The sequence below is a fragment of the Aquarana catesbeiana genome, linkage group LG10, assembly GCF_042186555.1.
Source record: "Aquarana catesbeiana isolate 2022-GZ linkage group LG10, ASM4218655v1, whole genome shotgun sequence".
Classification (NCBI taxonomy): Eukaryota; Metazoa; Chordata; class Amphibia; order Anura; family Ranidae; genus Aquarana; species Aquarana catesbeiana.
This window is the reverse complement of record NC_133333.1, coordinates 185,123,182-185,147,384: the sequence shown is the minus strand read 5'-3', so window position 1 is coordinate 185,147,384 and position 24,203 is coordinate 185,123,182. Positions and strand designations below refer to the sequence as shown.

Below are 24,203 nucleotides of genomic sequence, written 5' to 3'. Positions count from 1 at the left end.
TTTTAATATGTTTGGTGACACAAGACACAAGAAACAGGGTGAGAGGAAATTACATTGCATAGATGTCAGAAAACTAGAATCCCAATGACCCCGCAAGCTGCACTCTAGCTGCAGAGGATTCAAGAGAACTTAGATTAAGATTGGGTGCATTTTTTTAATTTGAACACAACTGCAGTCTTTGCTCGTCAAAAAGAGCAGCTTACAGATAGGTTTTGCGTGTTGTCTGAAATTGTTCTTTTAATTTAAAATGTGCACTTAGATGACCTTGTCCTGAGCATCACATAATCTGAATGCAGCCAGAGTTCATGTGTTTTTCATAGTAGGGGGCTGCATCTTTCATCCACATTACTCTGTTCTACAGAACCTGTGCAGCTCCTGGACTGCAAGAGCAGAAATGGGAACACCTGGCCTGCACATTCACATGATCCCAAAGTCAGAGGTGACACTATGCCTAGGGAAAAGACAGCAGTCTCATTTATGCCTTTACAATTACAATCAGACTAGATTGCATCCTCAGATTCATGTCACACTAATGGTTCTGATGCTTGTAAGAGTCCACTGCCTTTTTCCTATGGTGGCTCCCCTGCTGGTCGCTCTGACCCTGCTGGTCGCTCTGAACCTGCTTCCATCTAGCATTTTGGCCAGCATGGCAGCAACATCCACTGGGAAAAACAGCAGCTGACCTCAGTGACCATGCCACTGGAGAGCTTCTCAAAAAATATAGGAATAATGAAGGAAAGGTCTCGGAATAAACTGAAGTAGATGCTTCACTGCCACAGTACTGGGGCTCTAAACCAAGAAGGAAATGAAATGGAAAAGGAAAGCGTGGCGGAGGGGAACTCATCTTCTGAACAATATACTGTTCTGAGAAGCTGGCCCATCATTGAGCCATCTGAAGTCCATGCTAAATCTTCGGGTTCAGTTTTATGGTCACGGGGCCTGTAAGATCGGTCCAGTTGAGGAATGTGACTCTCAAAGGACATGAGAATGTGGCTCATGCTGAACCACTTCTTCCAACTAGAACAGTAAGAGGTAAAAGTTTCCTTCACTTGGAGGTATAATCATTCAAAATAATAAAGTACGCAACCATTCTGAACCACTCACATTGCACTGTAAATGAATAAAACTTCCATCAAAGCTGGTGTACAATAAATGAAAAATAAATGTAGCTCTGGGAATTTCCTGCCAATTTATCTGCTGAATGCCGAATCCCAATAAACACAAACTTTATTTATTTATTTATTTTCTTAAATCATTCTCTAGAGAACATTACAATTCTGAAGTGAGTAGCAAAATATGTAAAAAATGGTTCCCTCTGTAGCAAGATGTAAAATTACAGGCCTTGATAACACTGCACATTATTGTTCACGATACAACTGGAAAATCAAGAAACTGGAGTAATTTGGAAGTGACACAATCAAGCCGATTCTTTGATCGGTGACGTTCTGTATGTCTTCTCTATTTATAAACTACTCAGAATGTTCAGTTGGAAATTGATACGGTGGTGATTTATGTCACATGTATGTGTTCTCTTCTGAAGCCGAGAGGTTTATAAATAAATGTGTAAAGAAACGCACTCACTTCTCTTTGCATTATTGTTACCTATCACTGCCAAAGTGCATTTTTAAATTATACGAGTATTTTATGCTAAAGCAAGTGGAGAAATGAAACGCTGTATTTTTCTAGCTGTAATAGTCGGAGGTAAGAGCTTGTGACTTTGGTGCAACAAAGGAAACTTTCCTAAACAAATGTAACCTCAAGGGAAATCACAAACCTGTTTTGCATTATTGTTTGGGATTAACCACTTGCCGTCCACCCCATAGCAGTTTTACTGCTACAGAGAGGCTCTCCTGTGCAGAATCATGTATATATATGTCAGATCAAAGTATAGGGAGTGGCGCTGTGTTAGTAGTGTGACTGAAAATTAACAAAAAGTTCAAGTGCATAAATTAATTATTATTTAAAATTAAAAAAATTTTTTGGTATGATCCAGAAATTTCTTACAGGAAATTCTGTTCTTATTTTAGTGAAAACACCTTAATAAGTGAAAAAATGCTACTATATGTGCAAAAAATCGCAAATATTAAACGACACCATTAAATAACATAAATACATCTTCACATTAATAAATATAAAGTGATAAGTGCCAGAAGCAGTGGTTGTCAAACAATAGTGCGTAAATGTGCAATAATCATATGCAATAATAAATCATTAATAGTGTGTCAAAATCGCAACTAAGTATCAAAAAACCATATGTTGTTTAGTGCAAAAATGTTCATAACAATAGTGCAGAGAGTTCTTCTTTGGTGATAAAGTGCCGTGCTGTAACAACTGGTAGTCCCCCCAATGTGGTTGCACTCACCGGAGCGCTCCACCCCTGCAGGGGTACGAGCGTATACTGTTGGTCCTGGAGCCATCCTGTAACCAGTTCTGTGTGTGTAGACTGGGGAGTGTGGTATCTGTCCTGTGCGGTGTCAACAACATTGCAAGAACAACGAAGACGAACAAAGCACATGCTCCAGCTAATTTATCCAGAGACAGTGGATATCCAATGGGGACCTTTAATACATCAAGGGACAGGAAGTCCCCACCTCCCTGTGTGTAAACAGCTGCCTTTGGGATTGGGACGCGTGGAAGGAAACTGGCATCCACAGGACTGGAGTGACAGGACCAACAGTATACGCTCGTACCCCTGCAGGGGTGGAGCGCTCCGGTGAGTGCAACCACATTGGGGGGACTACCAGTTGTTACAGCACGGCACTTTATCACCAAAGAAGAACTCTCTGCACTATTGTTATGAACATTTTTGCACTAAACAACATATGGTTTTTTGATACTTAGTTGCGATTTTGACACACTATTAATGATTTATTATTGCATATGATTATTGCACATTTACGCACTATTGTTTGACAACCACTGCTTCTGGCACTTATCACTTTATATTTATTAATGTGAAGATGTATTTATGTTATTTAATGGTGTCGTTTAATATTTGCGATTTTTTGCACATATAGTAGCATTTTTTCACTTATTAAGGTGTTTTCACTAAAATAAGAACAGAATTTCCTGTAAGAAATTTCTGGATCATACCAAAAATTTTTTTTAATTTTAAATAATAATTAATTTATGCACTTGAACTTTTTGTTAATTTTCAGTCACACTACTAACACAGCGCCACTCCCTATACTTTGATCTGTAATTTTTTGGGGGATCACATAGGTGTCCCCTTTCCACCTAGGGGGGCTGCAGGTGTAAGTTAGTCTGTAAGCGCGGATCCGTTGATATATTTATGTATATATATGTGATTCTGCACTTCCGCTTGCAGGGGGCGCGAAGCTGATCAGCGGGTGCCAGACACTCAATGTCCTCCAGCGCCCACTGATCGTCATGTACACAGAACTGAGATCTGACTATCTAAACAAGGCAGATCTCAGTTCTGACAGGGAGACGGAATGGATCTGTTCCTGCAACACACAAAATCCATCTCTTGCTTACTAAAAGCACCTAACACAGTACACAAAAACACAGGCTATACACACAGTTAACCCTTTGATCATCCTAGATAACCTCTTCCCAGTCAGTGTCAATAGTACAGTGACAGTGCATGTGTTTAGCACTGATCACTATATTAGTGTCACCGGTTCCTGCAAAGTGTCAGTGTCCGACTGTTCGCTGCAATATTGCAGTCCTGCTATAAGTCGTTGATCGCTGCCATTACTAGTATTAAAAAACAAAAAAAAATTCCATAAATATATTCTACAGTTTTAGACGCTATAACATATTGTATAGTATGCAGCAATGGTATTCAAGCAAAACATCAGCTAAAAATATAAATACAAAGATGAAATATAGAGCAGTTTTTACATACCAACATAATAATCTTCTGTTTATCCAATCAAGCAAGGTGGAATCTACAATGTCCAAGGAATCCGACACACATCTGGATGTGTTGGATGCCTGGGTTCTCCACCACTGTCCGTATGTCCCAAGTGGCATTTCAAAACTGTTCTATTCACTGCAGAGATGAGGTGGGTCACATTGCCACCTACTGCACTGAAATCCTGAAATACAAGCTGTTTTTATTTTCAGCGCACACCACAGCAATGCTATAGTGTGAACTGACACCACTCGAAACAAGGATTTGCCTTGGGCTGCACACAAAAAAATAGGCAGTGTAGCCCCAGCGCATCTGGTGTGAACAAGCCCTAGGGCTCATTTCACACTATGCAGGTGAAACAGTTTGCATGCATTATACGTGTATCAACGCATGCCGCGGTAGGGCAGTTTTTTTTATTTTACCTAACTGCACCAGAACACATGGTATTTTGTTACCAAACATTCTAGTATGCTAAAGTGCATGTGCCTTGGCCCTTAAAAGTGAATGGCACTGCATTGCACATCCTTATTGTATTTGCGCTATGATGCCATTAAAAAATAAAAATACATTTTGCATGCAATCCCCCCAGTGCTGTACATTTCTAGAAAATATAAATAAAGACTTGTGAAATAATTAAAGAATAAGAAGAACTCGACGATATGACTACAGGTATATGTCTTTTTCAGTTTTTTTTTTTTGTGATAGCAGTCCTTTAAACGGCAATAAAACGTGTAAATGCAATTAAAATCATTATCAGGTTCCTTCATAATCACACTGTATATGCAAAACTGTTGGAAAGTTTTGATCAAAAAAGTGAGATTTTTTTCCCCCATACTCAAAGGAGACTGATTAAAGGTTTTTCCAGGAAAGAAATTATTTCCCCAAGGCTGTTTTTTAGAGAAACTTTCCATGGCTCACTAAGCCAAGGTCCTATTGTTAATAGATCACATGATGAATTTTACGGTAGAAAGGGGTATACCTGATCACCATCACAGCAGGCTTTTGTGTCCCTGGACACTTAGAGGATGCAACCTCATTCCAATGGCATCACCCCCAGCTCTCTTCACTCTTACCTTGGCACTCTTCTTACTACCTCATGCTTCATAATTTGCACTCTCCTCACAACCCACTGATCTGAACCCTTTCCCCTTGCTTGTAGTCCCCCACGCTTGGCTAGCTTTCCATCTCTGCTATTACACTGCCAACAGCCCTTGATCGACAGTTGCAATCCCACCCAGAAGCGAATGGGATGGAGAAAAACAGGTTTCTGGTATATTCAGAGTATGTATGTTATGACAATAGCCAATTATTGTGTTCCAGAAACACTTTGGAAGTGAAGTCATGGATTGCAACTGTACCTAAAGATTTCTTTTAACCATTGGCAAAATAATTTGTTACAAAAAGTAGACTACTGTTCTCTTGAGCACTGTAGGGTTTTTAAAGCGGTAGATGCTCTTTTCCCCAGTTTCTACCCTTTAAAATGCAACTCCACTTTTGCAGATGTAAAAAAAAAAAAAAAAAGAGTTCTATACTCCAAATCTGTAAAGAAAGTCCTATATAAGGAAGCCATGATTTTTGGCCAGTTTTAGAACATCAAAGCTAGCTGTGGCCAGAAAGGTAATTGTTATTTACACTAAATTACAAAAGGGTTTGCACATCAACCATATAAGGAGTTAATTCCCCCGCCTATCACTTCCTTCCTACCCCTCTACCCCCCCACCTCGCCCCCATATCCTCTTCCCTTCTCCTACCCTCTTCTACTCGCGCATCCGTAAAACACCTTAGCATAGTCATTGGGCTGATGTCCTACCATCTAATATCATCTTGCTTTCACTGATGGAACATTCCTTTAACACAGCAATACACTACTTAGACTCATAGCCCACACAGCCACATAAACTATTAACCAACTTTAAGAATCCATCCCCATTTTCTCTGACAACATGGGATAAAATGGTATCTTTAATATATAAAATACCACTCCTTACAAACTCGGCTACAGATGAGTTCTTATTTTGCTCAATTTATTATTGAATCATTATTGGATATTAAACTGACTAAAGTTTACACTGTTTTTTTTTTTTTTATAAGCATGAGTCGGAAAACACAGATCTACACCAAATACAGTTTTGTATTTACACATTGTATACATGATGATATTGTAATTTGCTTTAATTTCATTCAATAAACACTTTATTGGAAAAAAAATAGGAATACGAAGAGTCCTACAAAAGTGCAAGTGATCCAATCCAAAAGTGTCATCAGTAGTGGATCAAAAGTGCAGCACAAATCATTTGGTATGGTGTGCTATAAATGACGTCAGATATGACAAAACGCGTAGGGAAGAGTCTGCTGTGACATCACTACGTTGTTACCGGAAGCGTTTGGGAAGCTATTCTTTTGTATCCGTTGAAGTTTTATATTGTGAAAAGCGCTTTTATATTGGATGACATGTGAGTGCAATGTTTCTATTTAAACAAATAAAGTTTTATACACTATGGGGGGTTTCTGTTTTTACCCCTAACATACTGACATGCGGAGGAACTTTATACCAAAGTATACTGCAAGCTGCCTATGGTGATCTGCTACCCATTGAGAGACAGATGATATTGTCATACCATATGCCTGAATTGACCTATCTGTAGAGGATGGTCAATTCCTTCTGGTAAGCCTTGCGTGTTGTGACTGGGTGGAGGTGTGGATCATAGCACACCATACCAAATGATTTGTGCTGCACTCTTGATCCACTACCGATCCCTCTTTTGGATTGGGTCACTTGGACTTTTGTGGGACTCTTCCTATTCTTTAATTGTTCATTTTTTTCACTGTCAATTTCCTATTTTATTTAATTTTCATGTGATAGGTGGTCACTTTTTTCTGGTGTACATGGAGACATTAGTGCAACGTCAACTGTACATGATATATCCAAAGTGAAGCTACCCTTGAAGCTTTTTTTCCCTTCACTTACTGCAGTCTCCTTGTGCTGCCACCTGAAGATTAATTTGTTGAGTGCAGGCCCGCACATTGAGCTCGCATTCGCTTTCATAAGTCTTGCCGTCAGTTCCGCACACAGGTTGAGCCGAGGGTATACATTCTGTTGGGCACACGCAGCGGCCAGTCTCTGCTTCACAAATGGCTCCAAACTGACACTTCCGGCAGCGATCTGAAACGGAGAAATTAAAAAAGGGTAAGAAGAGCCGTAACTATCCCCTACTCTGCTTTCCTGCTGCATTGTGCATGTCATTTGTCTGTCCTCTCATAAGAGCTTGGATGCACCTGCACCCACTTTAATTAATTGACCTGCCACCCCAGCTGTAATACATCAGATACCATTAACTCAGCACATTGTCCTTGGGCACTCTGACAAGGTCAAAGGGTGTAAAAAAGGACAACTGCATGAAAAACTAGCGCTCCGTGTAACAGAGGTGACTAATTTACTTCATCAAATCCATTCTGTAATATGCCTGGAAGGGGGAACATGTCACTTTTCATGCAAATTCTGAAAGGAACGAGTGAGGCAATTTTAACAGATCTTCCTCTGCTGCATTTTCATTGTGTTAAAAAAAACATTTTAGAGGCTCGGCAAGCAGGCAGCGCTCATTGTGTGCAAAAGTTTAATTCTCGCTTGAAAGCTAGTTGCCTTCTGGTTGGCTCTCAACTATATCCAAACTTTTGCCCCAAGCAAATATGTTCCAGCTTTCGACTTCATTTTTTTGTAATTGAAAATACAATTCATTTATGAAAATATTCATTTATTTTCTTTGCTTCATGAAGCAAAAATGTTTATAGAGTCTGGAATACAGCGAACAAATAAATACAAAAGAGGAACACTCGTGAAATGGAAACGATACGGTGCCTGGCACCAAGATTTTAATAAAAGAGATAGGTATCTGAAATAATGCCTTGGTATTAAAAGGAATATACACCCAGATACTAATGAAATTTAGCCAAATGCATTATACAAGACAATTTGTTTGAACGTACATATTATTAATAAGAGTGGTATCCACCATGCATTTAAATCAAATCTAACATGCTTGAGTCGTGCGCTGCCACCAAGTGGCCAAACAAGTAGACCATTTTGGAGACATCACATAAGACATGTTGTACCATTTTAGTATTCATTATAGAGCTGAACAGCCAAGCAGACATAATAATCCTACAAACTACATTCCTGTTGTTCATAAATGGAGACTTGTGTCCCTTTCAGGAAGTAAAAAGTAGAGTATATATGCTTGGGAGAAAAGTCCCAAACCAGTGTATACAATCACATCTTCCATTATTTGGTATTGAGAGCATAACCATCTAGTAGATCAGAACAGATGACAGTCGAGTAGAAACGGACATGCAGGCTGTTTCCATCCGACCACCCCATAGAGAACAGGGGGCTGTGTCCATGTCCGCTCTGCATCAGCCTTGTCATCCACCTGCTCAGTGGGGATCAGTGGACAGATCCTCTTCTGAGCAGGCAGATCCGCTTGATGGGGTTCCGGCCCTTGTGAAAGTTGCCTTAGACTTAAAAGAGAAGTATGGGGTTGGGGTTTTTTCCAGTATCACACTTACCTAGGTGGATGTAGCATCGGTCCGACGGAACACCACCGATCGCTCGGTTCATACAGCTCCGTGGGCAGAGAGCTGTAGACTGTCAGTCAGCAGCTCTCTGCTCTGCCCCCTCCTCGCTCACTGTAGCGCTGGCCTGTGAAGGGGGCGGGGCGGGCTATTTAGGCTCTCAGCGGCTTGCTGAGAGGCTGAGACAGGTGTCGGTCCAGGGATCTGGCGGATCCCGACTTCCTCTATTGTGATGACGTGGACCCTGGACCGACTTCTGTGACGTCAGCAAAGAACAGACTTCAGCCCGCTCTCAGCTGAAAACGGGTCACAAGAGTGCAAAACAAATTGGACTTCTGTGATCCATAGGAGAACTACAGCCAAGCAAGCTTTGGCTATACTTCTCCTTTAACTATATTTGTTTAAAGCTTTGTTGAACACTACCCTTTAAGGGTCTAAAAACAGGAACTACCCCCCTAGAGCTGGGACAGTAGGGGAGTAGGCATCAAGATCTACACAACATTCTCAAAATCTATAAACAGGGATGTTACTATTATGCAAACTTTGACTTTGAAATACACCCCTGCAATGATGACTCAAATTAAATAACCTCTCAAAATATACCACAAGGTCCCTGTAATAAACTACTAAATATGTTTTAAATACAACTAAATTCTGGACTCTTGTTATCACATTCCTGTAATTTGCTGCACAGAATTACTCAAAAAGGGGTGTGAGAACTAGTACTTTGAAGAAGGCTCTGCCGATTTTCTCATTTGTGTGCTGCTACTCCTCTATCGCCCAATTACAGACAGGGGTGGGAGAACTGGCACTTTGAGGAAGGAAAGCTCTGCCGATTTTCTCATTGGTGTGCTGCTACTCCTCTATAGCCCAATCACAGACAGGGGTGGGACTTGGGTTAAGCTGCATTGTTTAACTACAGCGTAATCTGCAGTGAGGCATGTAGTGTAATCTATGTATTCCAACTGTGTATTTAGGGATTTGCCTGGAGTTTAGCTTTAAATGACCTTTAAAATAAATGGAGCTATCACATAGGTCTGCTCTGTAGGAGACAGATAGAATCTCTATCAGGTTTTTATTGGCACTGAAGGATCAAGGGATTCTAAGGGGTAATCAGTCTGATGATCACTCTAGATGCTGGCAAAGAGTCAACCTTCAGCCACTACAACTGGAAAAGCTGCTTAAAGTGGATGTAAACCTGATTCATGAAGTTTGAGCTGGGCACATCTATCTGCAGGGTTTTGTTATCTCTCTTCAAAGGAAAGAGTCCTGTGGCTTTCTCCTGCTCTGTTCTTCTGTTATCAGCCTGATAACGTCTGACAAATTCCCTGTCACATATGATAAAAGCAGCCAGAGTTTTGTGTTGGGCAGGGTGCTATAAATAGAGTAGCAGAGCCCTGAACTACTCACAGAACAGAGATGAAAGTTTCTACCTATGAGGAGAAGGGGTGTGTGCCTTTCCTCCAATCAGCTGTCTTGGCTGTATGATCAGGCTTCACTGCAGTGCTAACCAGGAAGAGAAAATCTCCTAACACAATGTGCACTTTCTAAACAGTATATAAAGCTGAAGACAGCAGATATACATGTAAAATTTAATTTGTTTCATCCTTGTGTATCATCTGAGCCTGTTCACTTCACTGGGTATATGTAAGGGTTTATGTTCACTTTAACCACCTCCCAACGTGCCACTGCGCATATACGGCCGGGTGGGTGCTTCCTCCTTCTGAGTGGACATTCTGGAACGTCCTTCAGAATGAGAGGGATCGCGCGGGCGTGTATCGGCGCATCGGTGCGATTGCGGTGCGCTCGTGTCACCCGAACACGGCGCATCTCAGATCAGCAGGAGGGCTCTGTGACTGGCCCTCCTGATCACATGATGGCTGTGTCCAATCACAGCCATCATGTGGCGTAAATAGAGAGCTGGTTGCTAGGCGATCAGCTCTCTCCTCTCACCGAAGTTGTCAGTGAGGAAGAGCGTATCGCTGCAGCCGGCCGGTGATCAATGAGTATGAGCTGTTTTTTTTACAGCTTTTTTCACACTGATCACCGGCCCAGTGTCCCCAAAATAGTGTCACCCCGCACGTGTCCCCACACAGTAAAAACACCTGTCCTCCACATATGTCCCAGTAAAATCATATGTCCCAATGATCATCTGCACACATATGTCTGTGATCATCTGCGCACATCTGTACATGATCATCTGCGTACATCTATCCGTGATCACACAAACCAATTATTATACACTTATCAGTATTTTTTTTTACCAAAGACATGTAGCAGAATCCATTTTGGCTAAAATTTATGACAAAATTTGATTTTATTGGATTTCTTTTAAAATAAATACCACCAAAATAAAGCTCTATTTGTGTGACCAAAATTATAAAAATGTAATTTGGGTACAGTGTTGCATGACTGCGCAATTCTCATTGAAAGTGTGAGAGCGCTTAAAATTGGCCTGGGAAGGAAAGGGGTGAAAGTGCCCAGTACTGAAGTGGTTAAAGCAATATTAAACCCAAAAGTAAACATCTATTCTTCAATGTGATGGCTGCATTAGTTTTCATTTTTAGGCTTTCCTTTCCTTATGTTCACATGGTGATCTGGCCAGAGGTCTGTTTTTCAAAAGAGCAAGCTCTCTTGCAGATGTAGCAATTAAAGGGTTCGGTTCAGACAAACCATTTACCACTTGACAGGGATGCTTTCAATGATCAGCTTTTATTTATGTAAAACCTTTCTACCAAAAGGGAACAAAATTATGCTGTAACTGCTTATAAAGTGTTAGTTGGAGTTTGGCTTCAATATGTTAGTGTATCTAAATCTCCTAGTACATCTAACACTCCCCTCCCCAGACTATCAATGCAGCTGTCCAAAGGTGCCCCCTGTGCTCATTCATCCAGAGTAAAGGCACTCAAATACAGGAAGTATATTACTGACCAGATCACCAGGTGCAAACAGAGGGAATCAAGCCTAAAAAAAAGAAAACAAATGCAGCCACCTTATCTTATAATTGGTAAGATGCAATATATTACATTTTGGTTTTAATACTACTTTAGGGAGAATCATTCCCTCTAAACTTTTTAAGACCTGACTGTTTTAGCCAGCACTCCACACCTTTCTTCCCACGGCTTTTATTGATGTCTGTGTCCTTGCTGAGGAGATTCACCCTATTTGTCTTGACGACTGCTGGGAAGTCATGAAAAATTCAACATTTTATAGTTATCACATAAACAGAAGTAGAGGATAAATCTTCCAATGGAGATACTTGTTCCAGTGACAACTGTCTAACAGGGTATGCACCGCTCATGTTGAAGAGGTTTCCACTCACTTCCTGCTGTGTCATCTGAACAGGAAGTGAAAGTAAATCTCATCCAATGGCAAACAAACAGCTTATAGTAATAATAATGATAATAAAAAAACCCACAAAGTTTCTAATCATTACTCAATCCAAAACTAAAAACAAATTGACTAGAGATACAGTTCACTTTTAAATTAAGGGGCCTTTCGTACTGTCCACAGCCCACAGTATTTTTAATTCATCAGTAAATGACATACTCTACCAACTGGAACCAACAATTTCCATGCACATGCTACAAAAAACACAAATACAGTATACAGAAGAAATCAGCTTGTAATATACAGTGCTCCAGAAACAATCCCTCTCATATAAACCACTCATAATGCATCCACTGATAAGACAGTATAAGCAGCAGAGGCACTGGATCATATAGATTGAAAATGACGGCTAGGTAATGTGCACAGACAGGCAATACAAACTGAACAAATTGCCTATCAGAGAAGAGGCGAATGTTGTGATAAAAACAAACATGCGTGTGTCCACAGAGTGAGTGTGTGTTCAGGATGTACAGGCACAGAGTGCATTGCACAGGGGCAAACAGACACTGGTGATGGGTGAGGAGGGACAAAGCCCAGAGCATCCAAAGCTAATAACGGTGCAGAGTCTCTGACCTGTCATTCCCTGACTTTCATTACTTGCAGTACAGAGTACAGGCGGAGACCTCATCATTTTGCCAGAATCCTTCCTTGCAATAAAACAATACCGCACAGCAGGCCAAACTATTAACCCTTGCATTCTACAGAGCCTCTCACCAAACACTGACTTCAAAAATCCGATTGTCAGACTCTAAAATTTAGACAAGCTGTAAGGTTTGCTATTCAGTTTCCCACAGCTGAAAGCTATTTTTTTGGATAGGGGAGGATCCACTGTGCCATAAAATTTCAGACAAAGGTAAACAGCTTTCCGGCTTGTGATTTGCATAGCTGTTCCTTTAAACAGATCTAAAGTCTAAATACATGGTCTCATGCACACTAGGAGTTTGGCCCCCAGTGCACTGGACTCCGGCATTTAGGTGTGAGTGGAGGGCACAGGCACACCATCCAGTCCTGCTGCCAGCAGTCTATCAGCCTCTTTTGCCGCGTACACACGGACATTCCGACCACGAAATCCTGGGATTTTTTTCTGAAGGATGTTGGCACAAACTTGTCTTGCCTACACACGGTCACACAAATCTTGTCGGAAATTCCGAACGTCAAGAACGCAACGACATACAACACGTAAGATGAGCTGAGAAAAATTAAGTTCGATAGCCAGCGCGGCTCTTCTGCTTGATTCCAAGCATGCGTGGAATTTTGTGCGTTGGAATTGTGTACACATGATTGGAATTTCCGACAACGGATTTTGTTGTCGGAAAATTTGAGATCCAGCTCTCAAATTTTTGTTGTCGGAAATTCCAACAAGAAATGTCCGATGGAGCCTACACACGGTCGGAATTTCCAACAACAAGCTCCCATCGAACATTTGTTGTCGTAAAATCCGATCGTGTGTACGTGGCATTTGAGCACCTGACAGCTCCTGCAGCAGGATGGCGCTGGATGGTGCACCTAGCTCTAGGAATGTTTAGGGCATGAATTCTTGGGACACAGTCTTCTTGCGTTCCGGGCATTCATTCCGGGGTTCCAGCCACAGCAGCTGTCAGAATCTCATGGAGTTTGACAGGCTGCCAGCAGTGGGACTTGATGGGGCACCTGTACCCTTAGCTCACAGACCTCTATGTACTGGGGCTAAATGCCCAGCGTGCATGGGGCCTATCACAACTTGATCTTGTTTATCTTCCTAGATATTGTTTGCTTGGGACAAAGGATGAGATTGAGAGCTTTGACAATGTATTTATATAGTTTGTACCACCTGGGTTGTCCATGATTGTCAGTTTTTACAGTGAACAGGCGGCACAGTTGAAGGCCAGGCTGGATGTCCCTGAAGAGCAAAGAAAAAGTCTCAAGTGTCCAATCTGAAGGTGTATGAGAGCAGACTAAGATTATTCAGACCTTAAAGTACAACACCAGGCAATCAAAACTGAGAAAATTGAGCATTTCAACCTGATGTTACCTTCAGTGAAAAATGCTGGTCAAAATGATCAGTAGATCTTTGGCCCTACCGTTTCCTGAACCTCTCTATCAGCTTTTAAAAATTCAAGGCTTTATTAGAAGGTAAGGGAAGTGAGAGTGGTGAAGCGGAGTTTAATGTTTGCAGGAAAAATCCAAGATTTGCATGTAACTTCAGTTGCCTATACTGTATCTCTGGATGGAATGATCTTTCTGACATGCAGATTTTACCTAACATGATATCTGCTTATTGTCTTTTTACAACATACCATAAATTCAGTTTGAATTTTCCAAGTTTGCAATAGGTTTACTTTAACAGTTTACCTACTAAGGACTGGTTGTTTTGCTGAATGTACTAATAATTTGCTGATTATACTTAACAAACTTCTCTGGAGAGCTGAAGAATAAAGATGTGCTCTAAGCACTTCTTCACAGATACTTAATGATAAAGATATTTCATTCTTAGAGGCCAGAAGGACATACACAATCAGAAACACGCAGTTCTTTTACTGAACATATGTAAATTCAGAGCGGATTTAACAGTTGCCAATTTGCATTCAGTAAGGCTATTGCAAGTATTTTCAGAATAAATAAAGCGGGGTATTATCCTGCCTCCATGGTTTGCTGTGTGCTAATGAATCACCATGTTGCTATCGATTAACAGATAAAGTAGGCTTTAAGAGCACAGCTGGCATTTTATTCTCCCCTTACCGCAGGGCCCCTTGTGCTTAATTGTGATCTCCTTTTTCAGGGCACAAGCGGTGGCCTCCAACTCGCAAGGATTGCCATATGTGCGCGAGTCACTGCCACAGACGGGGTCATAGACGCTCTGGCACACTTGCTGGCATTCGCAAACTGATATTTTGTTTTTCACCACGCAGGCTGCTCCAAAGCTGCATTCCACATTCAGGCAAGGGCTGGGAGCATGAAGATCTGCAAGAAATAGAAATAGACAGAATTAGAAGTATACCATGCAGTGTTCGGTGCCATTGGCACCATTCCAATTGCCCCCTGAGAAGCAAGCAGGGCAAACAGGGGTAGTATTGCATGCTAGTAAAACTCTGCCCCCTGGTTGAAGGGTGGGAACGTCAAGCTGATTGTGCACATATACCCCCCAGAACTGCTTTTAGAGGGCAACTTTATAACTACTGAAATTTAAGAGCATGCTAAATATGCATGTATGTTTAAATAATACATACGCAGTATGTGAGCATTCACAGAATTTGCAAATTACTTCTAACTTAAAGGGTGTCTCCTGCCGTGCCATCTTTGGACACAGATGGCACTAGTACAAAACTGCTTTTCCGATCATTTGTGATTTACTCTCAACTGATAGACAACTGATACAGCCAATGACAAAACAGTGAAGAGGATTGGCCTCTGGAGTGCCATGGAAATAGCTGTCAAAAGATTACTTTTAAAGCAGTAGTAACCCCCCCCCCCCCCAAAAAAAAAAATTAAAGTTGTTATAAAGGCTTAAGGTTTTTTTTTACCTTACTGCATTCTCTACATTAAGGTAAAAACCATCCATAATTAGCTAGCCCCCAGCCCCCTCCAATACTTATCCAAATCCAATCTTGATCCAGCGCTGCTCTCTCTCTCTCCTCACTGGACATGGAGGTAGCAGAGGTAGCCATTGGCTCCTGCTGTTGTCAATCTAATTCTGTGGGTAGGGAGCGGAGGACAGGGGCAAGCCATGCTGTTTGTGTCAATAGACACTCACAGCCTGGCTTGAGATCAAACTTGCACGTCTGCCCCCATAGCCAGCAGTTTTCTATGTGGGCAGAAGGAGAAGAGTAGGGACAGACAGTGTCAGTGGGGAACCCCAGAAGTGGGGGTTCAGGGCCATTCTGTGCAAAGCTATTGCACAGAGCAGGCAAGTGTAACACGTTTGTTATTAAAAAAAACAATAACGTTTACCTTTACAATCTCTTTAAATTGCAGCCTACCAATTCTTAGATATAGTGGCTGCATTCGTTCTTGTTTTTAGGCTTTTTTCCTATATTTTTTCCTGGTGATCTGGCCAGTAATTCTGTTATTTTTCAAATTACTTTGACAAACCAAGCTGTCTAGACACATCAGCAATAATAGGGTTGAGACAAACCATTTACCACTGACAGGGGTGCTTAAAATGGTCAGCTTTTGTTTGTATAAAATTTCTGCTTATAAAGTGTTAGCTGGAGTTCAGTCTTAGTCAAGTTCATCTAAATCTGCTAGTCATTCTAATGCCGCGTACACACGAGCGGATTGTCCGACAGAAAAAGTCCGATGGAAGCTTTTCATCGTATATACCGATCGTGTGTATGCCTCATCTGACTTTTTTTTTTCGAAAAATCTGACGGCCCTAGAAATGGAACATGTTCTAAATCTTTCCGAAGGACCCAATTCCTATCGGGAAAACCGATCGTATGTATGCTGTTCTGACGGACCAAAAAAAGACGCATGCTCTGAAGCAAATACGAGACGGTACTGGCTACTGGCTATTGAACTTCCTTTTTCTAGTCACGTTGTACGTGTTGTACGTCACCGCGTTCTGGACAGTCGGACTTTGGGTTGACCGTGTGTAGGCAAGACCGCTTGAATGGAATTACGTCGGAGAAACCGGCGGAGTTTATTACGACAGCTAAACTGGTTGTGTGTACGCGGCATAACACTACTCTCACCGCAGACTATCAATGTTGCTGTCCAAGGTGCATTCAGTGGAGTGGAGATACCCTAAGACAGGAAGTGTGTTATTGGCTGGATCACTTGGTGAAATAAAGGGGAAAGAAAAAAAAAGCCCAAAACTGAAAATTAATGCAGTTACAACATCCAAGGATTGTTAAGCTGCAATGCATTTCATTTTATTTTTTTAAGTTTAATACCATTAAAACAAGTTTTAATTTACCTTAACAGGTAAAGGGATATTTTTATCCGGAGGTGCAGAAATTCTTCAAAATAATACGTGGAGTTAGGCCTCGTGCACACAGATGTATGAAATTTAGAGGCATTTTTTCTGCCAGCAAAAAATGCCTCTAAATTTCACACACCCATGTGCAGGAGGCCTAACTCCATGTTTTTTCACTTGCGTTTATGCAAACTGGCGTTAAACCGCTTGGCGCTTGTGCCTTCTGGCCCTTTAAGCGGTTTCAGATGCAGGGAGGCGGGCGGGTTTTATGATCATGTGACCACAATCGGGAGCTTTCCAAATGCCACCGGTAATTGTGCCGGGAGCGAGTTCTTGGCACAGCTGTCTTTACATTCTGGTACGCAAATATGCAGCTGCTCCGCGTTAAGACCCACCCGCCGAGAGGCCACATATTTGCGTACTGTCGGTGCCAAGAGGTAAAAGCATTTGAGCATAAACTCATTCTATTTTATTGTGGTATTTAACAAATCACACAACTGCAACTTGCTTGGAGAAATAAATTACTTTTTCCTTTTGCTTATATACAGTATATCCAAGGGAACACTGTCTTATTATCTTCCTATTGGCAATATGTACTCTAAAAAAAAAAAAAAAAAACAATCTGCTTGGGTAATAAAGATTATAATTCCAAATCCTGTGAGTGCTATAAATCTGGCTCAGTTAGACCTTCAAGCAGAACTATAGGCAAAACTTTTTTATTTTTCATTTTGGATAGAGTAAGGTAGGGTTATAACCCCTGTAAGGGTTATTTTCGCCATCTATGTCCCATTGGGGAGATTTCCCTTCACTTCCTGTCCCACAGCCAAAACCGTGAGAGGAAATACCTGCAAACTAAATTCCTTGGGGCCCTCCAGGTACCAGAACCAGAGTTCCCATTCGAAAATTTCCTTCCCCTCTATTACTTTTTGGAGACAACCCAAAATTTGGGATGTTCTTTAACTTTTGCTTTCCATTAACAGTAAACATGACAAATAGTAGGGGTGAATCGCTAATGGGGGCAGAGACAGCAATAAAAACTAACAGGTGTTCTAAGCCATCTGCACTCCATCTAAAACCAAAAAAAAAAGAATTTGCCTTTAGTTATACTTTCAGTACACATCAAGTAGCACGCCCTTGTTCAAGAGTCCAAATGAAACAAGAATTGTTTGGGCACTTGCAGCTTACATGCAGCTTAAGTAGCAGACTTTCCCATGTGATTGTGTGACAAGGAGAGAGGCAAAACCGGAATGGAAGTAGGCATTAATGGTAGAAGTCTATAGGTCTCCTTGGGATCAATTATTAATAGAAAGGTGAAATGTGCAATTGAGCCTTTTCCCATACAAAACCAATGAATCCAAAAATGATAGATTCTTTAATCAGGGCAATATTAAACACCACCCCATACCATAATTATATTCTAAATACCCAAAAAAACACCTACTTAGTATATATATCCCCTTTTATCAATAAACAGTGATTGGCTGAGAAGTGTGGACCAATTAAAAGGTTCTCCTATTTGTGCAAGCAAACTAGAACATGCATTAGGTTGCAAGCCCATTTGCACATACTGCAACATAAAAAAGTCTCCTTCATTACAGTACAGCAAATTGTTTGTCATCCACTCCATTCCATCAGAAAATAATTATGCAGTAAATATTTGGTCATCACATATGGTGGCATCCAAGATATGTTCCCTCACAATCTCCTGGGAAAGTGTGCATTTTTTCAGCATTTTTAAACAAAAGGATTATTTTTTTGTTTGTTGATTTCCATAGTGACTTATAGGTAGCGCGCAAATAAATCTAAAAGCAGCCCTGGATCTCCAAAAGAATAAGCAAGCTAAGGGCAAATCAAATATTCATTATCTTGCTATTTACAATATGGCACCAAACACAAAATGGCTACCTTCAATTACTGCCGTCATCCATGTGACAGCTGGGCCAAAGCTGAACCCACCTCTCTGTTCCAATACGGAGCAATACAAGCGAAACACGTTAATATACAATTAGATACAATCAGATTCAGGTTTCACACAGCAGATAGCTGTGTCCTTACAGATCCATAGATCCTGTCTTAGAAAGAGTAATTGCTTCCTTTTTCCCTCTTGGCTTGACCTATTTATGCAGCCCTCCAATTGCTAAAAGGCCTGCCGTCCCAGAAAATCAAAGAAAAAAAAAAAAAAAGTAACGGGTTGCTTTGGTAAACTGGGGGTTAAGCAACTAGCAAAACCTAACTAGTTTGGAAGAAATAACATCTGTTATTGTTTCATTTCTTCACTTTGGAAAACATTTTTATCCATATTTGAAAAAGTGTAGCCTGAAATTAAGGCTATTGTGAGATTTTTTTTTCCCCATCCGCGGAGATCCTGGTTTCCATGGCAATATTAGTGGTTGTAGGCCTTTGCTTCTAAATGTAAATTTGAAATGCTTAGAAATTGAAATACAGCAGATCAAAAAGCTGCACAATGCAACATCATGAGAATTCTTAAACTAGCTTCGAAAATGGATTTTTTTTTCGAATGTACTAAACATTTGGTTTTTGAAAAATTGCAGTTTATAGCTTTTTAACAAGTGTTTTATGTTGTGCTTTTCATGTGTTTTTTTTTTTTTTTATCATCTTACCTTTAAATGCTTGCCACTGGGACAATTTGCACGCGGTCTTTTTATAAGCTGAAGAAACCCATTCTTGTTGCAACATTTTCAATGAATTTAATTTGACTGCAGCGATGAGCAAATTATTCTCCAAAAGCTTTTGGAAAATACCTTTTAGCCTAGGTTCACATTGATGCGATTTGACATGTCAAATCGCATTCCAAATCGGAGGCTATTGCCGGCAATGGCACCGTCCAAATCGGTGTGATGCTGATTTTGCGGCACCACACCGGTTCCCAAAAGTATTTTCTGTACTACTTTTGGCGACTTCGGGAGGTGATTTGTATAGACATATGTGCAGGAACCCGCACAGATGTCTGTCAAATCGCCTCCCGCAGTCAGACTGCATTGCCGGGTTGAAATCGCGCGAGTTCGGATTTTAAACCCGCTCCAATGTGAACCTAGGCTTAGTGTAGGATTACTAACCCACAGTAAGCTAGTTTCTGATTGGCTTCTTTAAATAAATAAATGCACTTTTTTTTTTTTTTTTTTTTTTTTAGGAGCCTGAAAAGCATTGTACCAGCGATCAGCAGATGACTGATGGCGTGCGGGTCTCCTGCAGACTGTCAGTGTGAGCTGTCTACCCTGTATATTGTATGGGCAGGCAGTTTCACACTGACAAGAAGACTCAATGAACTACCACAGTGATCAACACTGCCGTGGGCCCGTGGTAGTTCATTGAGAACTACAAGCCGACAGCCACAAACAGCCACAAAGGATGTCAGGGCTTGTAGTTCATTCATACACAGAGCTCTGTGAATGAATGACGCGGCCGTGTGGGCGGAGCCCCGCACAGCCATGTTGTTTTAGAAAAGTGACAGCTAGTACAGGGAACATTCTGCTGTCACAGGGAGAGACAGCAGCGCGGAAAATGTTACATGTTCCACCCTAAAAGCTGGAAAATGTAACATGTTCCCAAAGATGAACTTATCCTTTAAGGCCCTACTTATAAAGAAATGTGAAATAAAGTTTTTAAGTTATACACGTTTACTTACAGAATTTGCAAACCCTTTTCCTAGTGTGTTAATAAAGAAGTGATCTTTTAGGTTAGTGAACTAGGTAAATTGTGAAATTGCTTTATTACAGTAATTTAGGCCCAATCTGGTAAAAAAAAAAATCCAAATTCTGAATTGAACATTTTAAAACTTCTGCAGATCATGCAAATTTGGTAAAACGGAGGAAAAGGCTTGTATCAAATATGTATTTTATATGCTTCAATTGTCGTGGTGTATAATCTAGACTTTTTTTTATTATTGTTTTTTGTTCACTGTATAAATTATATGAATTTGAACACAATACAAGAAAAAAAAAATTAAAACGTGGAATTAAATTTGGAAAATGACAAACTTTTATAAATAGATTACATTTTGAAGTAAAAAGAAAATGAAGAAAAAGGTTTGCAGACTAACCATTTAGAACCTTTATGAACAACCCCCTAGAAGTTAAGCTGGCCATAACACTAATAGAATTTCCTTTGAAAATGTTTGTTTTTGGTTTTCAATTCCATTTGATTTTATACTCGTTAATGGGGTAAATTAACATTAATTTCTGTTTTAATATTTTTATTGAAGTTTCAAGAATCATAACAAGCCATGGTTTGCCCATGCAGGGGCAACATTGGACAGGCATGGGAAGAGACAGCGTATGAACGTGTAATAAGTAACATAACAAAACAACCAGGACCAGGACCATAGAGGACCAAGTTAGGAATTAGGCAGATATCACAGGCTATAATACTCTATTCCTTGAAGGACAGAAATCTGTAATGATAGCCTTAATATCAGAAATGAAGGGAGAAAGGGAGAAAACCAGGATAGAGAAGAAAAGAGAGAGAAAGAAAAGAGAAGATGAGAGTGGCCCCAGGAGAGGGCGAGTACCACTGACGTGGGACCCATGCAAGCAAGCTTTAACCGATTCCCGGTCTGCTCGCGTACATATACGGGGGCAGAATGGCTCCCCTGCGCGAAACCCCGTACAGGTATGTGGTTACTTTAAGAGCCGCCAGAGGGCGTGTGTCTGCCCGCTGCACGGCGGGGGACCCGATGCACGTGGCTGTAAACACACAAATCCTTGTGCTGTCAGAGGAGATGAGACATGTCGTTTGTTCCTACTATGTAGGAACAGCGAAATGTCTCCTCTCGTACTCACTCCCATCCCCATACAGTTAGAACACGCTAAGGGAACACACAATTAACCCCTTGATCGCCCCTAGTGTTAAACCCTTCCCTACCAGTGTAATTTACACAGTAATCAGTGCATTTTTATAGCACTGATCGCTGTATAAATGTCAATGGTCCCAAAAATGTGTCAAAAGTGTCCAATGTGTCCGTCGCAATACCGCTAAAAATCGCAGATCACCACCATTACTAGTAAAGAAAAAAAATAATAATAAAAATGCCTTAAAAATGCCATAAATCTTTCCCATAGTTTGTAGAAGCAATAACTTTTGCGCAAACCAATCAATACGCTTATTGCGATTTTTTTTACCTGATGAAGGAATTTAAAAAAAAAAAAAAATTGGGGGATATTTATTCTAGCAAAACTAAAAAAAATATATTTTTTTTTCAAAATTGTCACTTTTTTGTTTATAGCGCAAAACATAAAAACCACAGAGGTGATTAAATACCACCAAAAGAAAGCTCTGTTTGTGGGAAAAAAAGGACGCAAATTTAATTTGGGTACAGTGTCGAACGACTGTGCAATTGTCAGTTAAAATGATGCAGTGTCAAATTGTAAAAAGTACTCTGGTCAGGAAGGGGGTAAAATCTTCTGGGGCTGAAACAGTTAAAGTCAACCATAGCTAGTTGGGGGTAGGGATGGGAAAGAATAACTTATCGGTTCCCAGATTTTCAAAAATGTTGCATGTGAATCCCTCAATATACTGGACATCTGCTCATTAACCACCAGAGTGGCCATTCTGATTTTCACCCCCTGGAAGGCAACAGCTGGGGTCTTTCAGGCATGGGCGATGGTCCGCTTGGCAGAAATAAAAAGGTATAAGGCCAATTTCTGCTGGGGTGCAAAGAGGCCCAGTATAGGGCAATGCAAGAGAGCCAGTCGGGCATCCTTTCGGACCATCACATGGAATAATGTCTGCAGTAGGCCAAGACTCTGGACCAGAAGCTGATCAAATGTGAGCAAGACCACCATATATGTAAGACACCCCCATGCTGACCACAATTCCGAAAACATCCATCACTGCTTTCAGGATAAGCGTGGGCAAGCCTAGCAGGAACCCAATACCACCGCAGGAGCACTTTATAAGCAACCTCGAGGGTGGTAGTGCTGAATGAACATTTTGCTATTGTTGTCCAAGCCTTACTCCAGTCCTTCCCCTCAATACTCGAGCCAAGATCCTGCTCCCATTGTGTCACATAGCAAAGGGTTGATTAAGACGATCTACCGTTAAGAGAGGAGTAAAGTGACCAGATGAGACCAGGGGACCCCGGGGAGCGTAGACAAGTATGCTCAAAAGACGTCTTGCGAAAAGGAAAGGTAGAAATATGACAAAGAGACATAATCAAATTGCGTAATTGCAAATAATGGAAGTGCTCCTGCCTGGGGATCTCGTGCGTCTCCCGAAGGGACTCCCACGACGGATATGAGCGCGCAGTTAAGAAGTGATACACCCCTGTAAAGCTGTGGGAGACCCACCAGGAGAAGGAACAATTATTAGTGATTGGTAAAAGAGGTAAGAAAGGGAACATCAAGTTTACGGAATATCGAACAGAATCCCACAGCTTCAGGCTATGAAACATTAAGCGACTTAGCGTTAAGAGACGTAATTTATGGGGAAGCCAGAGCAACGCTTGTAAAGAAATTGGGGCACAATTAGGTAGTTCCAAAAGCACCCACAATGGGATGTCAGTGGTGGCATGTAACATGGATAGCTGAGAGATTTGAGCTGCAAAATAATACCTGACCATATTGGGAGCTCCCAGGCCACCTTGCAATCTATGGGTGTAAAGCCCAGATAAACTGAAGGATTCTGTTCTGTAATAGATGTAGAAAAAAAGGAGGGAACATGTATGAGCAAGGTCCGAAAGAAATAGAGGACTTTGGGTAGGATTGTCATTTTGACAGCATGAAGAGAAGAGAAGTAAAGGAACGCAGCAGGGGGTATTAGTTGGCCGAGAACAAGGTGGATTAAGAGGATGTAAATTTAATCCCCAGATAATCTATGGAGTGAGGTGCCCAGAGATAGATAAATCAATTCATTTTCAACCATAGTTTCGAAAACATTAGAAGGAACAGGTTTGAGAATTTTTCTTGAAGAAACAAATTTCTAACAGTAATGTGGTTTTCATTTGGGAACCCCCATTCACACCAAAATTGAACGTTAAAAGCAAAATTTTGTACTTTCAAATGACATTCATTAAGTCATCAAATGTACTTATCAGAATTTTCATACGAATGCTCATACAAACATTCGTACCAAAATTCTAAGTAGTGTTTGGCCAGCTTAACAATTACTTAGTACTAGAAGTACTTTATACTACTTTGTGCACAGTGTTATTAAATGACCCCATCAAGGAAGTTGCAGGTGTCCCAGCCATTACAGGATACATTAATGGACTATCCATCCATGAAAAAATTCTTTTATGGGAGGACCTCAAAGGGCTTTATCATTTGATGGCGTCCTACTGTCACAAGAACTGCACTACCTCCCTTCCACGGCTCCCCACCCTGCCATGAAGTCTTCTCCAGGGGAAATCTCTTGGTATAGCCTTCCCCCTAAACCCCTGCGTAGTGCCTAAAGCTGGTGGGTGCACCTAACATCACAATGTATGCTGCCATGGGTGGTTGGACCTGTTGGAAT

The 24,203-nt window shown here is 41.0% G+C and overlaps 1 protein-coding gene across 9 annotated transcripts in view; it reads right to left on the bottom strand.

Annotated features, from left to right (window-relative positions):
- AGRN (agrin) overlaps positions 1-24,203 on the bottom strand; it is a 658,449-nt gene that overhangs the window by 162,156 nt on the left and 472,090 nt on the right. For all 9 annotated transcript variants that reach the window (XM_073603052.1, XM_073603056.1, XM_073603057.1 and 6 more), the window contains 2 exons: positions 14,558-14,779; positions 6,849-7,043 (listed from right to left, as the gene is read on the bottom strand). In XM_073603052.1, coding sequence (XP_073459153.1) covers positions 6,849-7,043; positions 14,558-14,779 — 417 coding nt within the window. The remainder of the gene's footprint in view (positions 1-6,848; positions 7,044-14,557; positions 14,780-24,203) is intronic.